At 41.5% G+C, this 24,483-nt stretch overlaps 1 protein-coding gene across 8 annotated transcripts in view; it reads left to right on the top strand.

Moving 5' to 3' along the window:
• Positions 1-23,053, top strand: part of RNF152 (ring finger protein 152) — a 72,633-nt gene extending 49,580 nt beyond the window's left edge. For 7 of the 8 annotated variants that reach the window (XM_045521466.2, XM_010961286.3, XM_010961285.3 and 4 more), the window contains one exon: positions 14,988-23,053. In XM_045521466.2, coding sequence (XP_045377422.1) covers positions 15,138-15,749 — 612 coding nt within the window. In that variant the 5' untranslated portion in view covers positions 14,988-15,137 and the 3' untranslated portion in view covers positions 15,750-23,053. Of the gene's footprint in view, positions 1-3,109; positions 3,227-14,987 lie in introns of those variants that run through there. The other variant, XM_045521469.2, reaches the window with a different exon arrangement.
• Positions 23,054-24,483: the final 1,430 nt, after the last annotated feature.

Here is a 24,483-nt window from a genome sequence, read left to right as displayed (position 1 = left end):
AAAGACAGAATTTGGGTAAATGAAAAAATATTAACTTCCTGTGTTTAGATACATTTTATGACTATTCTAAGAAAGGTAAGTTATTGAGAATTTTTTTCACAAATGAAGTGAAAGCTGAAACTCAGTAAATTATTGGTAGATTAAACAGACTTAAGATGACAGAGTAGTACATGGTCATTTGGGAAATATATTTGCCTTATTCAATTGGATAGCGGTTTTTACCAAGTAAGACTTGTCAATTACTTTATGTAACTGAACTTTTAGCTTAGGAAATGAAATATTCTGTAGGAGAAACATAGATATTTTTATGTTTTAAGTTATTTTAGTTAGGTGGTATATATATGTGTGTGTGTATGTATTTATTTACACACACATGTACTTAGAACAAAAAATTAAATATCCACATATTGTGAATAACAAAACAGACTTTCCTATTTATTCAAAACCAAAATACTTTAGAATGACATTATCCCAACCAAAAAGATATCAAAAGGATATTGAAAACGTATTGGTAGAAATTACTATTAAGTTTTGGTCATTACTGATTAATTCAGATGTTAACTGACTCTCAATTGTTTAAAAATATGACCTAAATATATTACTTTCCCTAAAATTGAATATATATTGTTGTGATGAAGAAAAATCGCAATACTTCGATAACAAAATCAGTGTAAGAATTGTCTGTTTCAAAAAAAAAAACGAATTGGATCTTAGGTGGCCCATATATATAAATATACTAATAGGTCATGACACATGTGTGTCTCCACACATCCATGCTATATTTAGGATATGTATTTATATTCTAAAAAGGTTACATAATTCAAAAAATGTTTTGGAAGCAAAATATGTTTCTTATTTGATGATGAGACCTTTAAGCTTTAACATTTATCAGGAAAACTTTTTTTTTACAGAAGTCATTTACATGTAAATAAAGTCATTTACATTAAAATAAAATGAATCACTGTATTTTATCTGACATAGAGATTGTCTTTTTACAGTGTTTTTTGCTTTGAGGGTACTTGGTGAGAGTAGGGGGTGATCATTAGTCCTAAGTTTTTCCTTTCAGCCAGCTTACTTTGGGCATGGTCTTGGATGTAGAGATTTGGATAATACATAACCTCACATTTCAGTTTGGGGCTCCTTGGAAAGTTGAGTATTTTTGTTGAGAGTAAGTGAGAGTCAGGTGTGCACTTTAACACGGGTGTTATTTAACAAAGGAGTGCCCACCGTGTACCAAGTACTGTGCTCAGCGAGCTTCATTAATCTGTAAAGCTGTGTCTGTTTACAGAGGAGGAAGGAACGCGAATGAATAAGTAACAAAGGGAGAGATGGTGAATCTAGCATTTCCCTGTGTTGATTCTATAATCACAGCCTGGTGTTGAGTGAGGAAGGAATTTACAAGGCAAGAAATGGCTGTGGGCCTTGAGACAGTCCTTATTTGACAATGTGGTCACCTAATAATCGTTGTAGCCTGGCCCCACAGAACCCTTTACAAGTATTGTATTGTAGCTTTTCACAGGTGAGAAGAATGTGAACAGTTAAGGCTTAAGCTCTATAAACAAACATTTGTGATTCATAGACTCTTCCCCTGCCTCCATTTCTTCCAGAGGGCCTATTAATGAAAATACCTATTTCTTTGTTGTCTAATAATTGACTTGGTGAACTATAAGTTCATATAAATAAAAGTATATTGTAAAGCTAGCTTCCCAATTGTTGTCTAAGTTTCCCATAGAAGTCAGGACTTCCGTAATTAGAACATTTCAGGATGCAGCGTGTACTGGCCATCTCTAACCTTCAGACCCCTCGCTGCATTTCATCAGGGCCACGCTCCTCCAAAATGCTACCTCCATCCAGTGATCTGGACCAGTAACTGGGGTCTTTCCTTCCTTCATCCCTCACTCTCCCCCCTCTCTCTTTACTTCCATCTGACCTCCAAGACCTCTTCATTTTCTCTTCTCTTTTCCTCCATCCCCATGGCCTTCATTCCAGTCTTGCCTACCTCTCCCTTTCAGCTGGAGCCGTGCCAATTCATTCCCCCTCTGTTGCCAGGGGAGTTTAAAAAGGTAACACACGAGGGAATATTACTGAGGCATAAAAAGGGATAAATTCTGACACATGCTTCAACATAGATGGACCTTGGCAATGTGTTTAGTGAAATAGGTCAGACCCAAAAGGACAAGTATTATATGATTCCACTTACATGAGTTACCTAGAATATGCAGTTCATTGAAGAAAAAACGCAGAACAGAGGCTACCAGGGGCTCGGGGGAGGGGAAGGTGGCGGGGGTGGCTTTCATGGCTGTAGAGTTTCTGTTTGGGATGCTGAAAAAGTTCTGGAAATAGCAGTGATGGTTACATGACATTATGAATGTCCTTAGGGGTGAGTATAGCTCAGTGGGAGAGAGCACACTTAGCATTCACGAGGTCCTGGGTTCACTCCCCAGTACCTCCACACACACACACACACAAAAGCATCGTGAATGTACTTAATGCCACTGAATTATGCACTTTCAAATGGTTAAAAATAATGGTGATAAGGCAGTTATGACTGGGATACTTCTCTCCTATGAAGTCCTCTCAAGTCCTATCACCTACGGAATGAAATCCAGGCTCTGAGTAATAGGAAGGGCGGGGCCTTGGAATCCCACCTCTTCCTCCAAATGACAACTGCCGCTTCTGCCCACTCTGGGGGCCTCGGCCTGCCTCAACGCCCCTCGCCGGGGATTGGAAGGAGGAGGGGATGGGCCCTGCTTTGCCTTGCATTCTTCCCCTCCCCATCCTTCCCGGACTTCCTCCTCCTCTCCTTCCCTCTCCATCTCCCACACCTGTTCACTCTCCTCAGGGGGCTGCTCTCTGCTCCTGCTGCCACCTAGTGACCTGGCCTTTCCCAGCCTGCGGGGACAGCTGCTCTGATCATTAGGACGAGGGGAAGGAGGAGGAAGTGCCTTTGGGCTTTGGGGCCCAGCTGTTTCCTCCAGTCTTGCTTTAGAACAGTGTGGCCGCCGAGGTCATGTTTTAACCCCAGCAGTTTCGTCATCTGCTTCTCCACTGAGCTCAGAGGAGGGAAGGACTGTGCTGTGCTTAATTGGTTGATGAGTTCATACTGCTCCAACCCCACCGCCTGGTGTGGCGGGCCAGCCCTTTTTCCTGCCTCGAGGACAGCGAGAGTACCTAAGAGGCAGACGGATCCGGGTGTTCATGTATTTCAGTCTGAGCAGCTGACGAGGTAGGTCCTGTAATGTATTATTGCCTTTTACAGCGATACTTGAGTTGCTTGCTGGAAGCCCCAGGCTCTGGCCCTTGTTGCTTTTTGCATATGCTGTGTCCTCATCCTTGGAGTTAAAATGCCACCTTTTCCAGAAAAATCTTTCCTTGCTGTCTGTCCAGACAGACACAGGTGCTCTTTCTTCCGTTTCTACCTGTTTCCCGCACCTGCCTGCCCCTTAATCCCAGATCGCACTGTGCTGCAGTTAAGAGGACGGTTATCTTTGGCCTCATCTTTTTTTCTCTTCAGATTCCCCCAAACCTAGAATAGTGCCACATACTCAGTACCTCTTTGCATGAATGCCTTTGTAGGAGTATTTGTTACTCTGGAGTTTTCTCTGTGAAACTTTTCCAAAAATCATGATCCTAGGACATCTGAAAGTACCCTCAGAATACTGCCACTCTCCCCTAAATCAGAACCCATAGGTAGGGTTTTTAAATACACAAATTCAAAGGTAGAAAGCAGAGCAGTGGCTGCGGGGGGAAGGAGGGCAGGAGTAGGGGTAGGAAGGATGGATTGGATGAGGTACAAAGGGACCTTTGGGTGATGGAGGTAGCTTGATTGACATAGTGGTTACACAGCTGCACACATTGGTCAAAACTCATTGAACTGTATACTTAAAATCTGTCCATTTTATTATTGATCAATTTTACTTCAAAGTTGACTTAAAAGTCAATATGAGAAAGCAAGAGGAAAAGCCTTTTGGATTCACTGTTTGATTAGGAAAGATGAATGAATGATTGATGGCATTTGGTTGCAGCCCTGTTCAGTATCTGACTTGGCTGTGGGCTGGGGGTTGTATTTATTTTTCTTTTCTTCTTACCTTGCCTAAATGGAAAATCAACCCTCATTGAGTTACTACAGCTGGAAGTAAGAAAAAGCAGAAGTAATGAGCAGACTGACAGTGACTCCCCATGGCGCTTAATTTTAGTACCAATGCCTGTAGGAATTCTTTGCAACCTCAGTTTGAGGCTTAACTCATACGATGAATCATCGATATGGAGGGTAGGTAGGGAGATCGAAGCAATAAACACTCTGCCTAGAGAAAATAATCTAATGAATGGATTTTGAATAGACTTATTTAAAGAAATATCCATAAACCACCCCCCTAGGTTTTTAATGTGCCATTCTTTTTTCAAATTAATATAGAATGTTTTCCAGGTAACTTGAAGAACTCTTAAGAAATACATACTGAAAAAAATTTTTTAATGTGTGAAAGCAGATGAGTCTTAACAATTAGGTATTTTTTTTTTAATTGAGGTAAGACTTTACGTTCCTGTATCTCCATCCAGTCTTAAGATGCCTCAGATTAACGGCGCTCTCATCATAAGTCATACGTGTTCTGTGGCACTTTGAAGGAATGCTCCGTTGTGTTTGGGAAATGTACCCAATGTCCCTTCTTGGGAAATGGGAACCATCAGAAGGTGCTTCTGTATAGGGCTGAGATTAACCTGGCCAAATCTAAATTTGTTCGGCTACTGTGTGATTATGCAGAGGAACCAAGAACTGCATCCAAAGTTCAGACTGCCAGGAGGCACTATCATGATGTCTTTGTGAAGTTCCATCAAGGGCAGCCTTTAATCTGGAGCTGTCACAATGATTTCCAGAATCATTGCTTATTTGTTGAAGTGGTGGTTCCATATTTTCAAGTGTGAAGCAAGTTTGGAGTGCTATCTGTGTTTCCACTAATGGTCTTAAGTACTTGCTGTTGGTGGGCAGGCTCATGTTAGCCGTTGTTAATGTTCTATGCTCAACTCTCCTCCCGTTGTCTGGGAACAGTTTAAAGAGACATTGCGGCTGTAAAGCTGATAATCTTTTATCATCTTCCCCAAGGAATTATGAAAATATTTTGCATTCTGGGGCTTGACAGAAAACTCAGGTAAGTCACTCATGTTAGAGCAGTAAGTTGACTTGAGGGTAGGTATCCCCGGAGTAAATTACTGAATTTAGGGAATTACGGGCAGGGCTGATGAGAAGTGATGTAGATCTGAGGTCAGCAAACGATGTCCTATTGGCCAAATCCAGCTGTGGTCTGTTTCCATAAAGGCAGTTTTAACAGAACGTACCCTCTTCTGCTCTTTGACGTACAGTCTGACTGCTTTCACACTTTGGTGGCAGAGTTCAGTATTTGCAAAAGGGCCTGCGTGACCAGAAAAGCCTAAAAGACTTATCATCTGCTTCTTTCCAGAAAAAGGTTGTGGGTCCCTGAAGTAATAATGGGAAAACATTAAAAAACAAATTGCCTTAAAGTTTCAGTTTGTGCTGGAATTTGTCATTCCGTAAGAAATACGGGACTGCACATGTGTGGATCATATGATGAAAATACAAATATTTACATAGGAAGCGTATCCAGGGCCTCCAGGGGTTCTCTGTCCCGCATATGAGGAGCAGGGGCCACGGGGGCCCTTGGCGGAGAGACGCCTCTGCTTTCCAGGGCGCTTGCCCATTCGGACAGCCTCTCAGTCCTTAACACCTCACAGCTCCTGCCCTCAAACCCTTCCCCCCAGCAGTGACTCAGTGTGCTTCCCTGGCCTTGGGCTGTCTTTAGATTCTGCCTTGTGATACCGCCAGCATCTCTTGAGACTTGTGAGCCCAGAGCCACCTTGCTGTCTGGGATGATACTGGCGTGGGTCAGATGTGATGCTTAATCAAATAAAGGAAAATTCCCTCTGACTCTTCTTGCTCTGCAGTATCTCTGGAGTGGAAATAACAGTGGGCCAGCTTAGGCTCCCTGGGTTCCAATACCCATTCTGGCTCTAACAGCCAATGGTGGAGCTTTGGTTAGTGGTTCCGTCTAAGCCCTATGCATGATCAATTGAATTCATACGATCACTTGAAGAAGAGTCTCCCTCTCAGTGCTTTGTCTGCCCTTCCCCTTGCCTGAGGTTCTCTTTCCACAGAGCATGTTGCACAGTCAGGCTCCTTAAGGACAGACTCTTGCTGCCATGGTGACCCCAATGCCTTGAGTAATGCTTGGTACATGGTGGCTTCCCAGTATATACTTGTTTACCTCCCATCATGTATTTTGCCTTGGTAGATGTCCAACCATTGGGAAGACTCAGGATTTTTGTTTGTTTTCCATTCTTTGACTTTACTTATGTGCCTGACTTGTCAGTTCTACTCAGAATTCTAGGAGTTGGGGTAATTGATCTTTTCCCCTTCACTCTGCCTATCTATTTAATGGCATCTTTTATCACTCCCTCCCTCCAGGGAGCCTGAGGATCCCCTGACAGTCCTTTATATCTCTTCTCTACCTTTATGACCATCTGCAACTTTGTTCTTTGCCGTCATTGGGTGATCAGAGCAAGTGAAGGTGAAGTTGTGTGTCTGATTGATGCCAGCATTAACCTTGGCCTCTGTATGAGCCAGACGGCCATTCAGGTTTCTCCTCAAGGGACCATTGGGGCCACCTTCACCTAGTAGCAAGTTCAGATAATAGGGATATCTTGCTTGGGCTGATAAGTTTATTGATTAGACATAAAATAGTTATTCGTTTGATTGCTGCTACAAATCAAAGTTGTGGCTATTTCTTTTAGGGTGTTAGCTCCCTTTAGGCTCATTCATTAAACCCAAGACATAAAGGAAGAAACTTTTAACGTAAGTTGCTACCCATTTATTTTAGATGTCTACTGTCTCACGTAAACATGCATTTTTATGAGATCATTGACGGTTAATAGTTATAAATAATCTGTCAGGTGTAATAAGCATAGAACAAACAGCCTGACAGCTCTGTCATGTTGTTGGAAACCCAGGCATGTGATTAGCAGTTACTTAGGTCATAGAACTTTTTTACTAGAAGGGACTCTAAGGGATTGTCTAGTCCAGTGTCCTTATTATAGGTGCACTGCAGCTCACGGAGAGCTGGTTTGCTTAAGGTAACCCATCTCCTTAGGGACAGAATTAAAGCTAAAATCTTTATCTCCTGATTCCTAATAGTAATTATTGTCTGATAAATATTAAACAAACCAACAAAAACCAGTGGTTATTATCACTCATGGCAATACTGAAATTTGGCTTTAATTCCTGAAAATGTCTTGACTCCAGTGCACCTTGATTTGAACTATTCATCACCAAGCCATGGATGAGTCAAATTCATTCATCTTTTCTCTACCTCAACTTAAATGAAGTGCTCCTGTGTAAACACATCTTTGGCAACTACGGTTCAGTTTCAGCTACCTGGTTAGTTGCATTTTTGCAGTGAAAGAGTTGGCACTTACAGAGGTACGGCACCTACGCCGTGGCCAGGTCCATTGGGCTCGCAGTTACCCCATTGGTCAGTGCGGGCAGGGCGAGTCCTTTGGGTGTGTGGCAAGTCTGCTGCTCTATGCCCATTTAACCTCTGACCGCTCAGTCCCACCCACTGGTCCCTGCTACCAGGATCAGTCTGCCTCCAGCACCATCACATCCTCTGCCCCATCCCCCTTGGTCACCCAAGACTTTTAAGTAACCGTTTTCACTTTCCAGATTCTTTATATCATCAAATAAAGCAAACCGCAATGCTCAGAGGAGAAAAGAGGGCAACTGTTAAGGTTTGGGCCAATAGAAATCTCATTTGAGATTTGTATGTCTTGGAACACTGCCTCCTCCATGAAAACAGACAGTTGTTTACACCAGTTGGACTTTACACTTATCAGGCGACTGCGTCCTGGAAGGGTTGCTGTCTGCAACCAGAGCACCAGGTCAGCCACACATCTGTCACCACCAAGCCATCCCCCATTCTTGCTGTTAATCGGAGTGTCTGCCAAGATCCAATATAGCAGAGTGATCTTGCCAGCTGAAATGCCAAATTAAATGGAATTGTAATTATTTAATCTCATTTCAAATGTTTACATTTTCTTGAAAAATTCAGTAAATGACCTATATCAGGAAGGCATGCTATTTCAAGAGAGTAAGAAAAGCAGTATCATGACTCGTTTCGTCTCAGACTTCGAGATTTTTCACAACACAGCTGTTGAATTTAAAGGTCTTCGTCTAGACCATCAAATGGAATGAAGCAAGGTCAGGCGGAATGTAGTCGATATCAGTTCATATCACAGTTCTGGGGAGACGCTTCCTTGTTCATGTCATGGTTGCAAATCTGAATCAGAACGTATGAGAAGTCTTAAGAGTATAAACAGAGTAAAACTACCTGGATTACAGTTGGCCCTTCATATTCCCAGGTTTTGCATCTGAAGATCCAGAGGACCAGCTGTACTAGGCCATTTTAAATAGGGGCTTGAGCATGCTTAGATTTTGGTGTTTGAGAGGGGGTCCTGGAACCGGTCCCCTGGGGATACTGAGGGACAACTGTCTATATTTCATCAGGTTTTTTTTCTTTTAATCTTCATATGCCTGGACTTCTAAAAGCAACTGGGAGTATAAAAATTCAGTGTTGGAGACCTTTGCTCTTTTCTTTTTTAACCACCCACTAAATTCGTGGGAGCACTTTACCACACCCAGCCTTTAATAAAGGTGCTTAAAATTACATAGGTTTTTTTAAAAAGAAAAAGAAAGTTTATTTTGTGAAACTATGTGATTGTTGTAAAGCACCAAATTGTCCACTGCCCCCAAACAGTAACAACAATATACACACCCCTCTGGTTCTTGGCATTTCCCCCTCAAACCACACCTCCCTCCATTTTTACAGATCTCAGTTTTTAAAATTATTTTAGAACCAGGGTATGCAGTGCTGTCGAGTTCAATGGTGATTCTAGGCCTTTTATGTGTATGTTTTTCTGTTGACATTATTTATGAAACTACAGTTTTATGAAGATGTGTTTGAACAAAAGTTCTGTTTTGTGAGCCATAGTGTGAGACTGCCCTCCCTTAGCTGCTGTTCCCCTTTGTGTGGTCTAGTTTTTGACCTTTAGTTTCTTTCAAAATAAACCTTAGTGACATTTAAAAATCATTCCAAGATATTTCAGTTTATACCTGTTCTTATGTATGCATTCTACCAAAATACCCTTTCCTTTTTAAATTTACTGAGTGTTTTCTTTGAGCATCACGTCTTGCTCCTGTAAGGAAAGCAACAGGGAACACAGGTTCCTAAAGCAGTTGCCAGTGTGTGTTTGCGGGTCCTACGTTTGAGCAGGGACTCTTGAGTTTCTTTTCTAGCTTACATGGGCCTTGTTTCTTCTGTGGTTGACTCACATCTTTTGAGTTTATGCTGAAAGGGAGAAAGAATGATTCATCATTAGCTTCGGTCCAGAGCCTCATACATTTTCTTCTCTTTACCTAACTAATCATCATCATGACTAATTATGCTACGGAAGTAAACTGGAATTCAGTCCGGGCTGGCTTAATATAGAACCAGGCAGTGTATAAATCAGAGAGGCTGCCATCAAAATGACTTGAGTGGCTGAGCACGGGAGAAGAGGAGCTGTTTCCCCTTCTGCTTTTGTGTGCAGCCCGTGTTGTAAGGCCTCCACTTACTTGGACAGAGTCGGAAACTGAGTTGTATAATCTAATTTTAAGGGAGCTCAACACCAATTAAGTGAACATTACTTGGAACATAAATTTGTGAATAAAATTGCATGTTGGTTTTGTTGAAAAACGACGGTGTGGCAGGTCTTGGGGCCGGGCCAAGGGGAGTACTTGCCTTCCTCCTCCCAGGCGGTTCCACACGGCCATCCTTTGAGAGCCAGGAAGTGCCTCTGGGCGGATCACACCCAGCACTGCGTGGAGCCCAAGTCTGGGGGGGAAGGAGAGATTAGCACCAGGGTTCCCTGAGCCCTTTGCTTCCTGGCGCTGCCTGAACTCACCTGACTTCAGCCACAAACTATCACCCCTCATTAGCTGGTGAGCATGCTGGTTCCAGAAGCTGTATGAGTTGTTCCAATGTCCCCCATGGTAGTAACAAAACAAGGATTAGACCCAAGATTGTTTGAGGCCAAAGCCCCTATTCTTCCCACTCTGCCAAGCTGCTTCCCACATTTTTATATGGAAGGAAGGTAAACGATAAGGAAGGAAGGTTAAGAAAGAAGTTAGCGGTCACTGTTTCCTGTATTGGTGTCACAAAACATTTTTTTGTTCCCAGCTCCATTTATAGAGAAGGTGGTTGTCCCAGGGGCCATTGTTAAGGACAGCTTTATCTAAATTCATAAAATGTCAGGAATCTGTGCTTTTTTGGTATGCCCCTCCCCAATTTTGTCATTTCTGCCACTGTAGTCACTATGGACCATTCTTGCCTCCCTTAACATTCACATCTTCCTGTGATTTATAATATTGAGGCCCGATCTCTATTAATGGGCCTTACCAGTGAGGACAGATGAGCGTATGCCAAGATTGACTAGCAAACTCTGAGTTCTGTTTTTGTTTTTTAAAAAACAATAAATTCACTACCTTCGGTATAAAACCAGAAGAATTCTTCCGTAATTGCTGGCATTTTGGGGATTCCTTCATCCGTTCCACATACCTCATCAGCACGGTCCATACACTTTTTCCTTTCTAAGTGCCTCATTCCACCTTCCGCTTGCACCTGTGGCTAGTGGTCACCGTATTGGACCACACATACCAGACCGTCTGGCTTTGGGCGCCCTAACTTGCTTGATCTGCCCTTCTTTGCTCAGATTTCTCTACTCTGAAAATAAAAGGAAGTGTTGATTGATGTTCCTCCCTCTAAGTGACCATCCTACTGCCTGACATCACCCCACCTCCCAGGGGACTCATACTCACATTCTAGCATCCCTCCAGTCTCCCGCACAGCAGGTGCTCTGCGAAACCATGCTCAAAAATACTAGTGACCTCCTGTCTTTCAGACCTCAAGGTCTTTTCTCAGTGTCCACTCCTCATAGCCTTATGCTGCCCGGAACTCTTTTGTCTGGGGTACGTGCTGGAATGTGTTAGTGGGTTTCCTCCCATGTCTGCCACTGTGCTTTTCAGCCAGGCTTAACTATGATTGCTCTCTAAGGGTCTCTCTCTGCTCTGTCTTATCTGGCAGATACCTCTTCTCTGGGGATGCCACCTAGATCTCTGGGGTCCAGTCCTGACTTTTCTCTGTAATATCAGCCCCCCCATTTTCAGCATCTGTCTGACTCTTTAACCTCTTCCTGAATAACTCCTTTCTTATAATCTTCCCTGGACCTCCAATGGAACATGGCCAAAACAGAACTCATCATCTCTCTCTTCGCCGTCCCTATTTCTCTTAATAATACCACCTCAAGTCAAAGACTTGACCTTTGGCTTCTTCCCTCTCACAGCCTCACTATAACATGCTGCCAGATCCCACTTGACTTCTAGGAGAAGTCCAGACCTTCACTTTCCATCTCTTCATCCTCATCACTACTGTTGACTTCAGCTACTCGATACCGCTTGTCTAATGTTATAACAGCTTCCCAGCAGGTCTTTCCAATCTGTCCTGAGTGTAGCTACCTGATGAATCATTCTGGTACTCCTGACCTTTCTGATGTGTTACCATTGCTCACTGAAAAGTCCCCCATCCTTGGCACCCAAGGTGTCCACCGTCTGTGGTCTGTGGTCTGTGGTCTGTGGCCATCATCTCTCCCCTCCCTGTGGGGTCTGCTCTCCTGGGCTGGACCAGTGGGAGGGTGCTTGCAGGTTCCGTGAGAATTTTGTTTCTTTAAAAAGGCATCTTGAGGGGATGGTATAGCTCAAGTGGTAGAGCACATGCTTAGTATTGATGAGGTCCTGAGTTCAATCCCCAGTACATCCTCTAAAAATAAGTCAATGAATAAACCTAATTACCTTCCCCCACCAAAAAAGAAAAAAAATCTGTTTCAAAGACCTAAACTTAGGAGCTAAAACTGTAGACATCTTAGAGATGGCATCTGTAAGTTACTCCTGCATTAGAAAAAAAATCCCCTAGCCAGTGTCACAGCTAGGGTATAAAAATAATTCTGTAACTGCTCCCCCTTTTCCTTTGCTCATGCTGATTTCTGAACCTGAAAATAACCTGTTCCTGATTTTTCACATCTAAATCCTCTCTGTAATCCAGATTCTTCACTGAGTCATCCTTGATTCCTCCAGCTCCAGTATAGCAGGGATAACTGTATTTATATTACAACTGCTTACTTGCATAACTGTTGCCCTCCAGGCTGGGAGTTTCTTACGGGCAATGTCAGGGTCTTTGTTACAAGGGACAAAAATAAACACCATAATGCTTGACACATGGTAGCTATTCAATAGAATTTGAATGTAAGTGAATGAAAGAAAAAAGATTCAGTCGTTCATTCTTGCCTAACTTTAAATTGCTTAAGAGTAGGATTAGGGTCTGATTCATCTTAACATGCTACTGTAGCTACTAGCATGGTGCTTTGTGCAGGATCGATACTCAGTAGCTATTTTGGTTTTTTTTTTTTTCAGCTTTATTGAGGTATGACTGACACATAAAATTTTAAGACACGTAAAGTGTACATCATTGTGGTGATTTGATAATATACATCATGAAAGGATTCCCCCTGATCTGGTTGGTTAACACATCCATCACCTCACATACTTCTTTTTATGTGTGTGTGAGAACATTTAAGTTCTACTCTCAGCAAGTTTCAATTATGTAATAACTACTTGAATTAGTGGATAGATGAGTAGTTGATTATGAGTTTTCTGAATGCTATATTACTATATTTAATTTAAGTGCTCTTACTACAGCTGAAATAGTTTAAAAACATGTTGCTCTTCAGAAACTAATACAACATTGTAAATCAACTATACTTCAATTAAATTAAAAATATATTGTTCTTTTGTTGTCACTGTTAATTTTTATCAGTGGTTATTTTTGACTTTAAACTTTTTCAGCAGTCTTAATTTTGAATTTAACAAATTATAATCATTGGGGAAGGGTGTATTAATTTCACAAAAGAAGTTAGAAAGAAAAAGTTTCACCTTTTATTGAAGTATAGTGTATTTACAATGTTGTGTTAGTTTCTGGTGTATAGCATAGTGATTCAGTTATATATATATTCTTTTTCAGTATAGGTTATTACAAGATACTGAATATAGTGCCCTGTGTTATACAGTAGGACCTTGTTCTTTATCTATTTTATATATAGTAGTGTGTATATGTTAATCCCAAACTCCTAATTTAACCCTCCCCCACCTCCCTTTCCCCTTTGGTAACCATAAGTTTGTTTTCTATGTCTGTGAGTCTGCTTCTGTTTTGCAAATGAGTTCCTCTGTATAAGTTTTTAGATTCCACATATAAGTGATATATGGCATTTGTCTTTCTCTTTCACTTAGTATGATAATCTCTAGGTCCATCCATGTTGCTGCAAATGGTATTTAGTTCTTTTTTTTATGGCTGGGTCATATTCCATTGGATATATACCACGTCTTCTTTCTCTAATCCTCTGTTGATGGACATTAGGTTGTTTCCATGTTATGGCTCTTGTAAGTAGTGCTGCTATGAACATTGGGGTGCATGTATTTTTTCAAACTAGAGTTTTCACCAGATATATGCACAGGAGTGGGATTTCTGGATTATATAGTAACTCTAGTTTTAGTTGTTTAAGGAATCTCCATACTGTTTTCCGTAGTAGCTGTACCAAATTACATTCCCACAGAAAGTTCACTTCTTAAGAAAAATGTGAAGAGCTTTTCTATTATTGGCTCCTGGTTCTGGGTGTGGGTAAGGTTCTAGGACTAACAATTACTTCTACAATAGTAGTTGAATATAGTTCTTTCCAGAGTCGTCATGGCTCTGTCCAGAGACATGTAATTTGAATGCTTTCCATGGGAAACAGAGTTGGGCAGCCTTTATTAAAACACTCCGGGGACGGAGGAAGTCCTTAAACTCCAGTTAAGTTGAACTAAGTTCTTCTGCTCCTATCAATACCAGGAGGCTAACATTCTTCTCCTTCTCCTTCCCCTTCCTCCTTTTCCTCTTCCTCCTCCTCCTCCTCCTGTTTCTTCTTTTGTGAGGGCTGTCTGCCGGTCTTCTGACAACTATCTCTGACAATAATACTCGATTATGATCAATGAGTTAACAGTATTTGCTTTTGGTCATGTTCATTGACGCAATCCCAAATAATAATGAAATTAAAAGAACTGAGAAATACTGGTGATCCTGTGGGTCTTTTGACCCCTACTGCCTGAAGGTCCATTGTTGTTGTTGTTATTTGGGGTTGTTTGTTTGCTTGTTTTATCTTCATCTCTTTTAAAACCAACCGACAAGAATAACCTTGGTTCAAGTGTTTTGGTGGAAAAGATAACAGATGCCTGTGTGTGCTTCTCTGGTGGCGTCATTTTAATTACCTGTGAGAGGAAGAGCCATGGCCCATATCAAACAAGCGAGCTAGCTAGCTGTGGAGTACCTAGATGCTTGCACCTTGCAATGAATACTTACTTACAGGAGGGTAAGCAGAGTCTGGAAAAGCGGGTCAGAGGATCTAAGAAAAGAAATTTGCTTTTAGGAAATGCTACAAACTTGTTGGAGACAAGAGAATTTTTCCAGTGTATTTAGAAGAAAAATCCAGGGTCTGCTGAAATGTACAAAACAGAAACAGCATACTCCCTCTTTACAAAATATGGGGGCATTGGGAACTGTACCCTCCCCCAGAAGGATTCGGTTCTTTAGAAATGAGCAAAGCATTTGCTGTGACAGGCCATCTGAAACAACTCATTCACCATCCACTGGACATTATGGGAATCCTCAGTCTCAAGAGCGGGAAACTTCCACCCTTTTGAGCCAGTGTCAAGACTTTGGAGCAGTCCTACATATCCGTCAGATATGCTGACGCCTCAGCTTATTTGAAGCAATTAACTTGTTTTGCATTTTTGTCTCCTTCAGAAATGTACACGCTTGAGTATGCTAAATGCCTGTGAGCTCCCCGATCCTCCTGCGACTTTGGAAAGACTCAGAGAAGGAAGGAGCGCGAGTGGCGGACTCTGAGAACAAGCTCCTCCTCCTCGGCCTCGGCCTTCCTGCTCACAGCCCACGATGGAGACGCTCTCCCAAGATTCTTTGCTGGAATGTCAGATCTGTTTCAATTACTACAGCCCCCGGCGAAGGCCCAAGTTGCTGGATTGCAAACACACCTGCTGCTCGGTGTGCCTTCAGCAGATGAGGACGAGCCAGAAGGACGTACGGTGCCCCTGGTGCCGGGGCATCACCAAGCTGCCCCCGGGCTTCTCTGTGTCCCAGCTCCCCGACGACCCCGAGGTCCTTGCGGTCATCGCCATCCCGCACGCCTCCGAGCACACCCCAGTCTTCATCAAACTTCCCAGCAATGGGTGCTACATGCTGCCCCTGCCCATCTCCAAGGAGCGCACGCTGCTGCCCGGAGACATGGGCTGCCGCCTGCTGCCCGGGAGCCAGCAGAAGTCCGTCACCGTGGTGACCATCCCGGCCGAGCAGCAGCCTCTGCAGGGCGGGGCTCCGCCCGAGGCGGTGGAGGAGGAGCCAGACAGGCGGGGCGTGGTGAAAAGCTCCACCTGGTCCGGGGTGTGCACTGTGATCTTGGTGGCCTGCGTCCTGGTCTTCCTGCTCGGCATCGTGCTCCACAACATGTCCTGCATTTCTAAGCGCTTCACTGTGATATCCTGTGGCTGAAGAGGGCTGCAGGGAAGTCTCTCGTGGGTGCCAACTAGGGGTTGAGCAGGTGTTGGTGATGGATCGCGTTGAGAAGATGGGGGGCGACGCTGATCATTGGGTGCCGAGGACTGGCTTCTGGGCTGCCACTTGATTAACCGCAGACAGACACGGAAGGCAGAATGTGAGGTCTCAGCAAGACACCAGGCAGGTCGCTCTGATTATTGGCTTTGAAGACGATTGCATGCATCTTCATAATCATGTATTAAATGGACTGTAATTTATGATTTCTAAATCACGTTATGAGATAGACATATTCTACTTAGACATTAAACTGTGGAAGTGCATACAATGTGATCTTCTCTAAATGTGGTAGATTAAAACAAAGATGCTATGTATCCAAGTAGAATTAAACCTGAGAATCCGTGTAAAAATTCAGCCATGACATGCAGTGCTGATTTCTTTCTTTCTTTTTAAAACATGAAACCCCGTCTTCATTCAGTTGCTAAGGCCTTTTATACTTTCTGAATGGCACCCAAATTAAAATAAGTTAAGCGGACAGTTTTTTGAAGAAAATATCTGAACAAATATTTCCAGTGTGTTGTGTTTTGTCATGTATTTAATTTTCCTTCCCTTGTAATTAGAGCTTGATATGTGTTTATTAAACTGAAAGCCCAGCAGGGGAGCAATAAACTGAGTAATAATGAGGAATGTCTAATCCCACAGGAAACCTACATGCCAATTTTTCTCAAGCCATCTCACAAAATAAGAATTTTAAATGTAAATAATGTGTATTTGTGTGTGTGTGTGTGTGTGTGTGTGATTTGATTTACCTCAGGTTTGGAATCTTTTCAGAAGAATCGTGGGAGTGAGACTTTGTAGGGCATGAATGAGTCCGGGGTCTGAAACAGTGACCACCTCAGGGGCACTGGGACCCACCCTGTGAAGTGTCACATACACGTCCCTTCCAAACTTGCTCCTCTTCTATGTGGTCAAGTCCTGTATTCTATAAGGCACAAATGGAAAGTAACAGAAGATTCTGTCTTTTCTCTCAATTTTGATGTATTGTAGAAGCCATGAGTGTTGGTAACCAAGGACCAATCTGGACTGGCATTTTAAGACAGTCCATGCTTACTTTTTTGAAGGAGGTTGTTCCATGAGAGTTAAACCATTGAGAATTCCAGTTTCCTCTTGTTGGTACAAGTGAGACTATCTCTTGTAGTTCAAAACACGTTTTTATTGAGAAAAATGACAAGACAAACTAGCAACTCACATTCCGAATTTAAGTGGACCAGTTCATCATAAATTCTCAAATATTCTTAAATGTGTAATGGCCTAGAGATGCTTACAAAGAAAGATCTGCTGGTTTTAAATGATAAATTTCTGTACCTGAATGTGTGTGTGTTCAGCCATAGCTGTGAGTTTTACACTTGTCTGCTAGCTTTCTTTACGGAATTCATGAAGTAAGTGGTATGTGCCAAGGCCCCCTACTCAAATATATGTTTATGTTTCATTGGATCCATGAAAATAGGGGAAAGAAAAATAAGCAGAGATGGTTCTAAGAATTAAGGCTAGAAATAGCCCTGTAAGACTGAGATAATTTAATTTACTTATATGCTAACTATTTTACCTTCAAGCAGCACAAAATATGCACATAAAGTGATGCAGTTAATGTGAGATAAAACGACAATATAATGAATAGAATCCCAAGCTAACCCTGATCATTGGCATGAGGATTCGATATAAAAATATGAACTCGGGTTTTTTCAAATCTTTCAAATTCATCATTAGACCTTTAGGAAATGTATTTGAAAGCTCAGACTAGAAATTAGGTTAAAATGCCATTTTATTGTGTAAGCTATTGGGCATTATCCATCAAATAATCTAGGATTTATTTGGTATTAATAATTTAGGTATCATATTAGCTGAATACTATCCTCTATTACGTAACCTAATATACTGTTGGGTTAGTTTCAATTTCTCAAACTCTCCCAGGCTGCCGTGATGCATGTCTGACCTAATTTCTGTTCCTCTTCGAATAAAACACAGAAATGTTACATTAAGAATGCTGCATTTCAAATGGACTCTGCCCTTGCAATATTGTCATGCCATATTCAAATTAATTTTGTGAATGACATTTACATATGTTTATGTCCAGGATGAAATGACCAGCCCTGGAGTGTAGTGTGTGATAGAATTCTGTGTGTTCTGTAGGTCATATATAGACACTAACATATGTGTGTTTCTTAGTGCAAAGCCGTGGAGTACAAATGTCCACGTACCTTTTACTTAAAAACAATCCCGTGCTAGAGCTGCAATTAGGCAGTGCAAAATTAATCAGCTCTGTGATAGATTCTTGGTGTTACAATTTAAGGTACAATAACAAGCAAAATCAGAATTTTTTTGTGTGAGTCTCACTGATGTAAGAACCGTTGTTCAAGTGGGTTCTGCCTGCAGTTGTTCGTTTGTGTACCTGCTTGTCAGGGTGTGCATTCCATGCACACGTGCGTGCATGTGTGTGTGATGTCTCAGCCTGCTGGAAAGAATTTTTATAGACAATGATGTTTAATGTTATTTGGCATCCCATTGTTCTGGCCCCTTTGGCATTTACCCATGACACTAACAACTCATCTACCCCACGTGACACAAGTCCAGTGACACAATCGGCCAGAATTCACAGTTGCACATCAGTGAAAAAATCACAACTGAAAGCACAGAAAGTTAGAGCTGAAAACAACCTCTGGTGGCTTCATTTTGTAGGTGAGTCCACTGGGGCCCACAGAGGTGCGAGGCAGTTTGTCATTCTGTGGCAAAAGGAGGACCATAACTTAGCACTGCGGTTTCCTCTTGCTTCTTCCTAGGCCTGTCGACATCTCTGTCAGGCGATGATCTTTTTCAGGGTGGATGAATACCCTTTACTAACTCAACTATCATTTAAGTTTTTTGTTTTTGTAAATTTATATATTCATCTTAGTTAGCATCTACCTCTCTGGGAAATGAAAGGAGGATTAATTTAGGGATGAATATAGACTGTTAAAAAAAATCATATGATTTGACTTTTTAAAATTGCAAAACATTGGTTTCCCACCCCCCTCCCTTTAGATGTAAAGGACGATGAGTGTTGTGTAAATAGTAAACTACAAGAAGCATGATTTTTCAACTTACTAATGATCTTGACATAAGTAAGAGAATGCTGAATTTGCTAAGTAGAGCCAGCTATGCTATCAAAAGTATTGTCTTTGGAAAATTTTTTCATAATGACCTGGGGCATACATTGTGATGAAAAGGCAAATGGTTCTCAGTTCTAGTCTTTATGATCAGGAAGCTATAAAGTATTTTCTTTAGGAATATAATGAAGTTGACTCTTGCACATGACTTGAGAGGAGTTGGTCCCTTGAAGGTTAAACCATGTGCTGCTGCAGCCCTTGGGATCCTCTAGATTGGCGCCGTTCATTGGAACTTTCTGTGATGGTGGAAATGTTCTGTGACGTATGTTGTCCAATACAGTAGCCATATTGGCTAGTGGGCAATTGAAATGGGATTGGTCTGAGTGAGGAACTGGATTTTGTATTTTATTTAATTTAAAGCTGTTTAAATAAATGTCACACGTGGCTAGTGGCTACTGAACTGGATGGTGTACTTTGCAGGCTTGTGTAATAGGTGTTAATGGAGTTCAGAGTAAGATAAAGAAGACAGTTTGTGGTTTAGTAATATGCAGTTGGCTTAAAAAAATTTTTTTTTGTCCTTTCTGTGCTTAAAAAATATATGATCTCAAGTATGACGGTAAAAATGCATTGATTGCCCTTTGGGGTTATTACTTAGATGCTCTGGGCCAAGGAATGATCAATGAAGCTTAAAGAGTGCTTGATAAAGCCCCTTTCCTGGGATCATTAGCTGCATGTGAATCTATTGTCCAAAAATAGTAGTTAGACAGTAGCTGTAAAATGTTTGACTTGCATGACCTGTACTGTGAAATTGTGTTTAGGGTCTTGTGGCCAAAAAGTAAATGTTACAGAAAAAAAAAGCCTAATGAAATTCCTCTTCACTTCTAGCATCTTACCCAAACTTCATCACTGCGTTAGTAAGGTGTGAAATATAAGAGCAAGCATGTTTTGCAGTGTTCATAGGGAATGTTTCTGTTTGTCCTTGAAGTCTGACAGCTTGTCATTGTATTTGGGGGTAGGCATATGTAGGCATCATTTTTCAGATGCCAGACTAATACATAGGTACTATTTTTAGAGTGAGATTTGACATTGTTTTAGTCTTGCTTGGTTTTTTTATTTTAGTTATCACTGAAAGAATTGAATATTTGAAGCCTTGCACAAAGACACTTTTTTACATTAAAAAAACATTGCCCATGGAATTTAAAGACTTGAAGGTTATTAAAGTTACTAAAATTGCTTTTTTAAGCGAGTAAAGGGAAGCAGAAAATTCAATTCGAGGTGTATTTTCATAGAAAGATCAGACTCTTCTTGATAGTACAGTATTTATTCCAGTCTAGATTTTGATTTGAAAACCTATGCTGTGTCTAAATTGGTTAGTCTGCTTTTCATTGTCTGAAAATAACAAACCAAATGCATTTACTTCAATTTGCAGAATTAGGTTGATTTTTAAAAAAAAACATCTCGTCAATGGGCATGAGTCTTCTTTTTAGCTTGTACTTAAAAATGATATAAAATTTTTTTTTGCCAAATGATAGTTTTTCTTTAGACTTAAGAGGAAATTAAAGGTCCAATGTTTATTGGTAGAGGAGAGATATGCAAATGGTCTGAATTTCTATCTCCTCTTAGAAAAATGCTACCAACTAGTCAGCATTTTGTTTTCACATAAGAACTGTCATCAGTCAGTTGATCTGTCACCCTTGACCTAGAAGGAGAAGCATTCCTTACCATTTCCATCATTCTCAGTAAAATGTTACCCATAAAGAATTTCTTACCAAAACAGAAACTCCAAAGAAGAATGAGACAGTCAAGATAATTCAGTAACTGTTTTGAAAGTGGTAGTCTATTTCAAAATCGATGATGATCAGTTGCTGATTTGTTAAACATGAAACACTTCTTTTAAAAGAGTGGAAATTCAAGCCATTGTTTTTGTTGACACAATTCGCTGTATATAGATATATCTATATCCGTATAGATATAGATATATATGTAGATACACACAATTTAGCTATAATTAGAGTTGAAAAATTAAGTAAAAGTGTTAGTCATGTTTTCCAATGTGGGTTATACAACGTTGAATTTAGATGTTAATTTCTTAACAAATGCTACAGGTTGTATCCATTTTGTCAAACCAACCAACTTTGAGAGTGTCTATATAACTTAGCTCTCGAGACTTTTCAAATATGAAGAAGTAGGTTCTACCATATACATTTTGTTGGAAAGCCATTAGTCATTGAAGAACATTAGCAGGTGGGGCATTTAATTTCTGTCTTCCAAATAACTTTTTTTTTGGCTCTGCTCGAGTGGTTGTGGGTAGAGCACCATTATTCTTGAACTCTTCCAATATGGCTCCGATATTTTCTGCACAAGTTTCCTGGCACGATCGGGCCAATGTTTTTCCTTTTTTTTCAGGATTCACTGCCTGGGGTATCCCACTATATATATATATATCTCATTTATGATGTAGTGGTGCTTGAAAACACTCATCTCGTTAGCTGGACTTTATTATTCTGGTCTAAGGTTTTTGATACTATTCATATTATGATCTTTTTAGAGACAATCAGTAATATTTGGGGCAAAGTACTGAGCGGTCTCTTGGAGTCTGCAACAGCATGTATTTTCTTTGTTTTTCTAGGGGGGTGTTCTCTGATAGCTGTCTTGTTATTCTAGACACTGCTCTAAATTCATCACCACAGGATGTAGGGCTAGTAGCCCATGGGAAAATCTGCTGTGATCTCCCTGGGGTGTGTTATTGGATTATTCAAACAAGAGTTTTCCAAAGGGAAGCTCAGATTTTAATTTGACATTTGCTTTTTGAGACTCTAGATGTAGACCATTGGATATGATGGCGGTAGAATAGCACAGGCTATAAGAAGAAGGAAATAGATGAGGCAAATTGCCCTTAAAAGGGAACAAGTTGATGTCTATATCACCTCTATTTAAATAGTAGGAGGACATGATAGCTGGTGTTTTACACTGTGCTTCAGAAAGTTCCTGGTTGGATTTTCCTGGCTGAGAGACAACCCAGCTCTTAGGTAGATTCTGTATGGTAGAGATGGAGACGTGGCCTTGGGTCGATAGCAACAGATAGGCAGATATGCCCAAAGAGTGAGAAAATATTGCATAAAGGGAGGGAAATCCATAATGAGATTATAGCTTCAAAACAAAATATATAGGAGCTGAAGGTCAATCACTGCAGAAACCAGCTGAAGACAGAAACATGGGACAACTGGAAATAACTTAGCCAAGCACAATGTGTCTTTCCAATATGGCTCACCAAATTCAGTTCAGGATGTTTAAGCTGAAGACATATAGGGAATGTGCTCAGCTGATGAGAGGGTCCAGGGAGGCCCCACTGGGGTGTCAGCACACTAGAGAACTTCAGAACCTACTCTAGAGTTGGTTGCTGAGTCATTACAGACAAACTCTAAAGATGTCCTCTTAACCATGAAATGCAATGCCTGTGCCTGGGGATGTATCCTGACTTGAGTAGGTTGATACTATTGGGAAGACTTGTTCAAGAATATTTTGGTTCTATCCTGCTTGTGCTCATTTATTATAATTTTTTATTCCACCACTTGTTCCTGTTTGCCTCTTTTGACAGTTGCAGGTGGGGAGGTTGGTTTCAGTTTGCGGCGGTTGCAAACTCCCAACGTAAGCAGCTGCAGCACAGGGTCCCTGCCGTTCTGATGGCTCCACTGGTGGGTTCCCTGGCCCTCTTGATAACTAATACTCCAGTCAAATGGCTAGATTAATGCTGCTCAGAGGCTGTTAACTCAAGTCCTTGACATGTTTCATTTACAATTATGTGGGTTATTTATTTCTGAAGCTTTTCTTTTAAAGGGCCAAATAGCCCTACAGATAAATGAGCTGCCGGGCTGTGTAGTAAATATTGTTCAAACGTTGCCAAATATTGACTTCGTAAGGGGGATATCAAGCTGCTGTTTATAAATCTGAATGTCTTAAAAGCATTCTTGCTTGCTCTCTCTGTTGTAGATGGTGTCTTAGCAAGTCCTGAGTTTTCCAATGAACCCAATTTTAATATATGGTATTTTTGTATGCCAAACTGGTGTCTCGTCCTTTGTATATGTGGTAATGTTGATTTTATGACTACTGTTAAACACATTTGCTATGATTAAAATTCATAAAATGATTTCAAATAGACTCATGCGTTGGCTTTCTTCCCCTCCCTGCCCCCACCAGTGAAGAGAAAAAAACTGGCTGGAATTTTCATCACCAGAGACTCTAAGAATTTTAATAGACTTGGGTAATAAAGCAACAAGGAACTTCTGAGCCAAGGATTTTTAGTGGAGGTGACCTTCAAGTGGCTCCTCTAAGAAGCCAAAGAACGCATTTGTAATGAGTAAGCCCAAGCATGCTTTTGCAGTTTGGGTTTTTGTGGCTTCTGGTGGTCCTACCGTTATCCTCCCCCATTTAGAAATGATGCTGTGGGTGTCAAGCCCCAGGTGAACTATCTCTACGCACCTTGTGCAGAATGATTTCATGCAGGTCCCTGTGTAAGTGAGAAGTTCCACGACCTGGCCTCTTGGCTCTGTGTCTGGAAAGGTATCCTTCAACACACATTTTCATTAGTGGCACAGAGGGCATTTGGGGAGCCTTTTTTGATAAAAACATCCCATCTTTCAATGACTCTGAATCACATCAACAAATTTCAATTCAGCTGAGCAAGTGGCCTAATCCTAATTAAGGGGTTATCAATGATCAGATACGCATGGATACCAGTGTTAGCGTGCCCTGGCTCTCCCTGGGAAATTAAAAAACAACCCCTGTGGTTGTAAACCTGAGAGGTTACTGTGATTCAGTATGCATTTCTTGTACCGGAAAAGCAAGCTTTTTATTAGGGGGTCCAGATTTTTGGAAGTATGAAATGTATTTAGCATGTTTTAGGATTTCTGGTGTGTATTTCCCTGCTCTCAAAGAGAGAGAGAGAGAGAGAGAGAGAGAGAGAGAGAGAGAGAGAGTGTGTGTGTGTGTGTGTGTGTGTGTGTGTGTGTGTTAGGGAGCCAGGTGGGAATTCTCTTATTAGAGCTGCTTGCTCTTGCTCAAGCTTTTCTATCAGCTAGAGAGAGATTTGACTCAAAGAAGGTGTGTTTGTTTGTGTGTTTGTTTGTTTTTAAATGGTCTCTCCTCCAGGAGGCCAGCCAGGGCAAAGGAGAAGGGATCCTGGGAGAGCCTTCCATGGGCATCTTGCCTGGGGTAACACACATTGGCAACCTCCTCAGATGACACTCTGTTTGGATGGCCAGTTGTCTGCCAGTGAGTGTTGGGCTAGAAGGAGAGGGTGAGCCTGTGTCACAGCTAAGATCTTCGCCATTCCGGCCCCGCCCTGCAAAGGAGGACTGAGTGTGAGCAGTTGAAGGTCCCAGGGCGATAGTGGGGGGTGCGGAGGGAGTAAGTGGAGCCAGGCCTGGTGTCCACTGCGTGCCACCCTCACCCGCAGTCCTTACACACATATGCCCTCCGAGTACGCAGATGAATTTCCTGAAATGAAACCTGTCTATCTGCCAATGCGTTGTTTTTCTTAATGCTTTTGTTTCCAGCGGTCATTCTTGGAAGAGGAACCGGCGTCCAGT

This window comes from Camelus bactrianus, chromosome 30, assembly GCF_048773025.1.
Source record: "Camelus bactrianus isolate YW-2024 breed Bactrian camel chromosome 30, ASM4877302v1, whole genome shotgun sequence".
NCBI lineage: Eukaryota > Metazoa > Chordata > Mammalia > Artiodactyla > Camelidae > Camelus > Camelus bactrianus.
The sequence above is the reverse complement of the archived record's forward strand: the minus strand, read 5'-3'. Positions and strand labels throughout refer to the sequence as shown.